General features: G+C 50.1%; 1 protein-coding gene across 1 annotated transcript in view; it reads left to right on the plus strand.

Moving 5' to 3' along the window:
• si:ch211-216b21.2 (heparan sulfate glucosamine 3-O-sulfotransferase 3A1) overlaps nt 1–6,497 on the plus strand; it is a 40,730-nt gene extending 34,233 nt beyond the window's left edge. Inside the window, exon 2 of the mRNA XM_035399216.1 lies at nt 5,836–6,497. Within this exon, the coding sequence (XP_035255107.1) occupies nt 5,836–6,457 (622 nt within the window). The 3' untranslated portion in view covers nt 6,458–6,497. The remainder of the gene's footprint in view (nt 1–5,835) is intronic.
• The last annotated feature ends 1,003 nt before the right edge of the window (nt 6,498–7,500 follow it).

A 7,500-nucleotide genomic window follows, 5' to 3' on the forward strand; every position in this document is an offset into this window, starting at 1 on the left:
TCACAAAGGGTACTTTGACAGATGTGCCATTAGCTCTGGCTGTGGAATGCCTGCTTAAATGGGATTTAAGTAGCCTCTGTGACTCACGGCGGCATATTTATACACTTTGCCGTGCGAAGACGCTCTGCGCGCTGATGCCGAGCTCCTTTTAAGCACCCTCTCTCCTGTCCGCTCTTGTGCGCGTGCTTCAAGCGCGGTGATTCCTGTTACCGTCTCGCTTTTGAGTCCGCAGCTGCGCTCGTTCGCGTTCGCGTTTCGGTTAGCGTAACCCGGGCCGGCGCGGAATAAAACCCTCGTGTAGACGTCACTGGAACGTCCGGAACGGCAGTTTTTTTTGTTTTTTTGTGGGTTTTTTTTCGGTAACTACATAAAGACCGCTGTGCTGTAATTGAAGCCTAGGAGCAGGATGGGAAGTCCGTTCAGCCCTGTTATACAGTTGGGCCTGTTGGAGACCTGTTATGCGGTCGGGCTCGTTGGAGACCTGTTATACGGTCCGGCCTGTTGGGGACCTGTTATACGGTCGAGCTCGTTGGGGAGGGGGTCTCGTCTGTGATTAGCCCTCGGCTGCTGGAGTCCTGGGAGTCGTGTGCTGGAGGTACCGAATAAAAGACATCAAAGGGCGAGGGCGATGGAGGCGGTACATTTCTTGGAGCCTTCTAAAAGTTAGCGAGGTCCGCGTCGCTTATATCGCCCTTTGCTGCCGTTACAAGTCCCCAGAATCCCCTGGGGTTCCGTCCTCCCGGATGGTAAATCCCTCCTTAATGGTTTCTTAAACCAGAGTACGTTCTGTTACCGGGGTCCTCCAGGACCTGTGAATGGTGGCTCAGTGGGCCCTGGCCCGCAAGTGTGGCTCTCTGTTCTCCCTGGAATGACATTTCAGTGTGTGTGTGTGTGTGTGTACGTGTGTGTGTGTGTGTGTGAGAGAGAAAGAGAGAGAGTTTTAAATGGCACTTTCTCTGCTTTTAAATCCTCCACATGGAGAAACATCTGTGGGAGCCACACACGTGGGGAAGAGGGGAACTCTCCCTAACGGGGAGCGCAGTAATAGCTAAAGCATATTGGTTCCACACAACAGGACGCCTGGAATACCCTGGAACTTTCCTACCGGCCCCACGCAGGCCCCGTTACTTTTCTGAGCTCTGTGAAGTGGCAAAAAAAAATAGTTAAAAAAAAGTATATATACAGTATGTCACATTGGGTGAGAGGCAGGAATACGCCCTCGATAGGTTGCCAATCTGTCACAGGGCACACACACACAATTCACTCACACCTATGGGCGGTTTAACAGTCTCCAATTAGCCTACCTGCATGTCTTTGGACTGGGGGAGGAAACTGGGGTACCTGGAGGACACGTGCAAACTCCGCATGGAAAGGCCCAGGGCCAGATTCAAACCCACAACCTTCTTGCTGTGAGGCGCCAGTGCTGCCCACTGCACCGCCATGTATGTCCCATCGATTTTCAGAGCGCAGTTTTACCTGCCCGAGGTGTTTCTGCGAGCGGTGGGCAGATGGCCCGCGGGCCGATTTCGGCAGAAGCGCGTGTCACAGCTGAGGGTTCTCACGCACAGCGGAGGCCGTGGAGCCAGTGGGGCGGCGAACGAACCGGTGGCTTCGGCTCCGCCCACGACGCGTTCGCGCCCGAGTGGAAATCCAGGCCAGGCCTGCGAGCCAGAGTCTGAGGCGTTCCCATCATGCCCTGCACCCACCTGCCCCCCCCCCCCTCCCCCCCCTTATACTCCCCCTCTGGGGCATCCCAGAAGCCTGTGCAACAACAGCCTCAGGATGAGAGAGGCGAGCAAGATGCACAGCATCAAATATGGATGTTTGCTTTAAAACAAACCCATGACTTTTTTATAAGAGAGGTAATAGAGTGTGCGTGTGTGTGCGCGTGCGTGCCTGCGTGCCTGCGTGCCTGCGTGCCTGCGTGCGTGCGTGTGTGTGTGCCCTTACCCGTGGCCTGATGGGTCATTGTGTGTATTTTAAGCAAATGGGGGACCTGTGTGTCTACTTCACCTATCAATTATTTGTGGGCGTCACCCCCCACATGATGGATCAGATCTTGTTTTATTTGGTGTACTTTTTGTAGTTTTTTTTTGTTAAACCACAACAGAAGAATTAACTCTTTCTGCTTAGGCTCTGCCCCTACCACACCCTCTACCACACTGCCCTGCCCTCCATTTTGAAATGCCACCCACTAGAGCACAACCAAGATGTCCAAGAAGAAACAGGATGCCAATTTAGCCAGTACCTCCCTGATGATCCACAACTTTCAGGCTTACAGTCACCACAGTGAAAGCTACCACTGCAGCCTGTAAAATTATGGCAGAAAATGCATGAAAGTATGTATATCTGACACGTTTCCGTGTAAAAAAGGTCTTCAGTGTTTTCAGTCTCTTTGATCATGGCATCACTTTGATGCGAGTGAATCACATGATTAGATGAAACAGTCGTTCCGGAATGATCATAAGGATGGACCTGTCTAGATTCTTTCAAACAAGATAAATTGCGTATTAAAAGCCTTGCTGTTAAATAGCAGTTTTCACCCCCCATCCCCCCCCCCCAAAGATTACACAAGTAGTCTTAGAATTGGATAAAATGTGTCATGCGTGTTGCTAACTATTGTAGATCTGTATCTGCTTTCATCTGGTGCTGTGTGCTGGTTTATCCTCAAGCACATCTTCCTTGCGCCTTCATGGTTAACACAATGACATGGTACCGGATGCCTCCGGCCTCATAATTAGCAATAGTAATATTTACAGACGGATGTTTATAAAGGTCTGTTTCAACCCCAGAAGTGTGTGTGTCATGATGGAAGAGTCAAAATGAAGAATTCAATAAAAATGCATGCCAATGATATTGTGATGATTGGCTTTGCTTTTGCTTCACTTTGAATACTGTGATGAATCTATAAACAAATATTAGATTGTGTAAAACAAATAAACTATACGGAAGACACATGGGGGGGAAGGCGGGGGGGGGGGGGGGGTTGGGAGCAACATGAGTGCAGTTAAAGTGGCTTGCCTGTGGACAGAGAGAGGCAGAAATACTGTTGGGGAAGGGGGGCCTGGTCCAGGTGAGCTCCCTAACAGAAGGATTGTCGGGGTCAGGTAGCGGTCGGTCTCCGGGCGACTTCATACTTCCGTCTCATCCCTCGCTTTGACCGCAGCGTCCTCCTCTCCGGCCCCGGGTTCCTTCCTGACCTGGCAACCCAGAGGTGCGAGGATTGGCTGTTACCCCCAGAGGATTGTGGGCTTTTTACTGGTGGAGGGGGGGGGGGGGGGATGCTTGGTTAGGAGGAAGTGGGAAACAGTCTAAATGGAGCAGGTTCTCCCATAGGGAGGGGGGAGGTGGGGCGTACAGTAAGTCCATCGTAGGCCACAAACACAAATATTCACAGTGCTTCGTGTGTTGATTGAGGGGGGGGGGGGGTTGTATTTTTGTGTCAAACTCGTGTTATTCCTCAGAAGTACTCACAGATACCAGCGGAATAAAAGCTGCAAACTCAGCTGAGCTCTGGAGAATTTTCACTGCAGATTCAGCAGCAAAAGAGAGCCTGGTACAGGTGCTAACAGCAGCAGTCCCCTTAATGCCCGCTGGGTTTGTATCACGCACTGTTCGTAAATATCTGCTTTATATATCAGGCATGTCCTTATCCAAGTGTGGGTGCAAGGCCAGTGTGGGTGCAGGTTTTTTGTGTTAGCCCAGCGGTAAGACACCTGATTCCACTTACCAGGTTTGTGATTGAAGACAATTGATTAGTTGATGAGTTTAATCAGGTGATGTAGTGCTGAGCTGAAGAAGAAACCTGCACCCACACCGGCCCATTTTTGGATAAGATTGGACACCGCTGTTATATACGGATGCTTTGTCTGACTGTGTCTCTACTGGAAAAATAAATATGCATTTTTTATATCTTGATGGGAATAGTTTTAAATTAAAAATGAAACTTTACATTTTGTGGAAGATGGAGTTGGAAGCTTGCAGTAGGTCGTGAGCACAGAGAGAGTTCTTATTCAGTTCTGTGGTCCTGAGGCTTTGTTAGAAGGAGCAGGAGGACACCCTAAATGCAGATGTGGCCCTTTTGCAGATTTTGCTGCCCCCCCAGCCAGCACCCTAAGCTCCGCTTCGCGTGCCCCGTGTCCCGTCCCGTCCCGGGCCAGGGAGCCAGGGGCACACCGCAGCCCCATCGCGGGAGCCCGTTTTGCGGGCGGGTGGCCTGGGCCATAAGGGCCGTGAGCCCCAGCAGCAGCCGGATGCATAATTTAGGGGCGCGTTCTGTACTGCTCTGAATTTTAAAGCCCTATTCTGCGGGGGCACCGAATGGCAGAGGAGGACCCTCAATCATTCATGAGCTGCTTTTATCCACTTGGTTCAGGGCCCTGTCCTGTAGGCGTGCGTGTACGGGGGGGGGGGGAGGGGGGGGGGGTCACAGCAGAATATATTACCCTCCTTCTCACCCTGTCTTCACAAGCGTGACAAGAGGCCGCAACCTGGGGGTGAACGGTGTGGCACAGCGGTTAAAGACTTGGGCTTGTTACCCGGAGGTTGCAGGGTTGATTCCCAATTGGGGGGGCGCTGCTGTGGTTCAGCTTCCCTGAGCCTGCCGCTGAACGTGCGCTGTCTCAGTCAAATATCCAGCTGTGAATATGGATAATTATCCAAAAGCTAATGGCGCATAAGTTACCCTGGATACGGGTGGCTGCTCAGCAAATAAATATTAACATTAAAATTCATCTGCGGCAGGGAATAGCAGTGGAGATGTCACACACCCCAAGTAAATCTTTTTTTTTTTTTTTTTTCGCTGGCTGGCTTGTGTAATTTAACTGTAAATAATATGCAAGCTGAGATGTTGCCAGGGTATTGTTTTCCCCGAATACCCTTATTATTTATTTTCGGTTTTTGGAAAATGAATCTTTGTGGCTATCTGAAAGTCCCTGGGTGCGTGTTTCCGGTCGTTAATGTGTGCTTTCCCGTATTCTGTTTACCGAGTGGCAGCTGTTACTGCACATCTCTCTTTAAAAAAAGGCCTCTGCTCTCCAGAACGAGATGTATGAGCGGGTCGTCGATCAGATTACAAGATTGCAAAATGGCTCGGCAGTTTATTTTTTCATTCGTGTTGTCCTTGATTGTACTGTGGTCACAGACCCTTGAAGAGCTGGAGTATACTGTGAAGTATTGCAAATATGTGGACTTTCATGGAAAAATATAATGATAAATGTGTTTAGTAGCAAAGGTTGTTTTTTTTATTGAAATAGCTGATGGCAGTCATTTTTATATGTGTCCATACATTGTGAAATGTAACAGAATCATTTCAGCTCTTGATTTAGCACAGGCCAGGGATTGTGAAACTGGTGCATTCGTCTTCCTCAGAAAAACACAAATCTCTGTGTTCAGACTGTGTTCAGAAAGGGGCAGTTCCTCCAAAAACCCGTACCCCTGTGTTTTGGGGAAATGTTCGCAGGAGCAGATTTGGTTGTGGAGGGTAGAAACTGGTGCTTGTGCTTGTCATTACAGGCATTTAGCACACAATCTGGTCCAGAGCGACTTACAAAACTTTTGACACAGCATTTACATTGCATCTGTTTATACAGCTGTATGAATGATGAAGCAAAGCAGGTTAAGTAAATTGCTCAAGGGTACAACGGCAGTGTCCTACCCAGGAATCGAACCTGTGACCTTTAGGTTACAAGACCAGTTCCTTACCCATTATGCGAAACTGCCTGACTAAAATATTAAACATACTGTATTTAAGAAGAATGGCGACTCATATGCTTCTCCTTATCTCTCCTCCCCTCTTGTTCTCCATCTTTCTCTCTCTCTCCCTCCGCCTCTCAGGGACCTGATGCCCAAAACCCTGGAGGGTCAGATCACCATGGAGAAGACCCCCAGCTACTTTGTGACCAAGGAGGCGCCGGCCCGCATCTACGCCATGTCCCGGGACACCAAGCTCATCGTGGTGGTGCGGGACCCCGTCACCAGGGCCGTCTCCGACTACACCCAGACGCTGTCCAAAAAGCCCGACATCCCCACCTTCGAGAGCCTGACCTTCAAAAACAGGACTACGGGTCTGATCGACACGTCCTGGAGCGCCGTCCAGATCGGCATCTACGCCAAGCACCTGGACAACTGGCTGCAGTTCTTCCCCATGCGGCAGATCCTGTTCGTGAGCGGCGAGCGGCTCATCAGCGACCCGGCGGGGGAGCTGGGCCGCGTGCAGGACTTCCTGGGGCTCAAGAGGATCATCACCGACAAACACTTCTACTTCAACCAGACCAAGGGCTTCCCCTGCCTGAAGAAGGCCGAGGGCAGCAGCAAGCCCCACTGCCTGGGCAAAACCAAAGGCCGCACGCACCCCAACATCCACCCAGAGGTGCTGCAGAGACTCAGGGACTTCTACAGGCCCTTCAACATGAAGTTCTACCAGATGACGGGTCGCATTTTCGGGTGGGATGAGTGAAAGTGCCTCTCGCGGTGGTGTAGGATGGGTGGGGGGGGTGGGGGGGGGCGGCAGGTTCACAGGGGGAAACAGGGGGTTGTACTGAGAGAGCCTGGTAACTGAAAATGGCTGGTGAACATCTACCCCCTCTCATCCACCTACACGCATTGTCTGAGCAATACAGTTCTGTGAGCAAACACTTAAAAGAGCAGGAGTGGGCTTTTCCCCACAGTTCCTGTGACTGAATCCTCACTGTGAGTCACATATGCAGCTTCCTGCCCGGCCACTTTCCTCCTGTCCTGTGAACACTCCGTTGGGTGTGTGTGAAGCACAGGGGATCGTGGGTAGAAGAGGGATCTTCTCATGCACAGCTTCAGGGGAGGAGTGTTTTTTCAGTTGCCTTGGTTACAGAATGCAGAAAAGAGAACACAACACTTATCTTGGTTGCTTGTGGAATCTCAATAACAGGTTCCATGTTCTAGTTGGGATGTTGGGGGGGGCGGGGGGGGCATGATTGATGATCCCAGTTTCTGAATTATTAAGTTTTATTTACCATATTCTAAACGTACCCTAGCTTCTTTAAAAGCTTGGAAATTTTGAGGGCAGGGTGGGTGGGGGTTTTCAGGGGACGGGTGTGGTGAAATGAAATAATTAAAAAAATGTATTTTTGAAGTTATTTATTTATAATAATGTACACATATATTACTATTTCTACTTCTACTTCTGTTTCCATACTGACATTCTGGGTGTTTTTACATTCTTGATGCCTACAAAGTTTTGATTTATTTTATGTTCCATGTAACAAAATAGTCACTTTCGTCTTTTCCTAACAAGCATTTTTTTTCCGGTAGTATTATTTATGCGCTTTTTTTTTTTTAAACGAACTTTCCCACACTTTTGTGCTCCTGTCCCATCCGACCCATGGCGTCTGTCGCGGGGCGGGCCGGCGGGCTGTTTGTTGTTTCGAGGCCCGGCTCCTCCCCCGTATCCAGGTAACGAGGCTGATTGGATTAGCGGGGAGACGGCGGCGTTTGAGCGGCGTCTCTGCGGCCGCGGGTCGGCCC

The sequence above is a fragment of the Anguilla anguilla genome, chromosome 2 (genome assembly GCF_013347855.1).
Source record: "Anguilla anguilla isolate fAngAng1 chromosome 2, fAngAng1.pri, whole genome shotgun sequence".
NCBI classification, from domain to species: domain Eukaryota; kingdom Metazoa; phylum Chordata; class Actinopteri; order Anguilliformes; family Anguillidae; genus Anguilla; species Anguilla anguilla.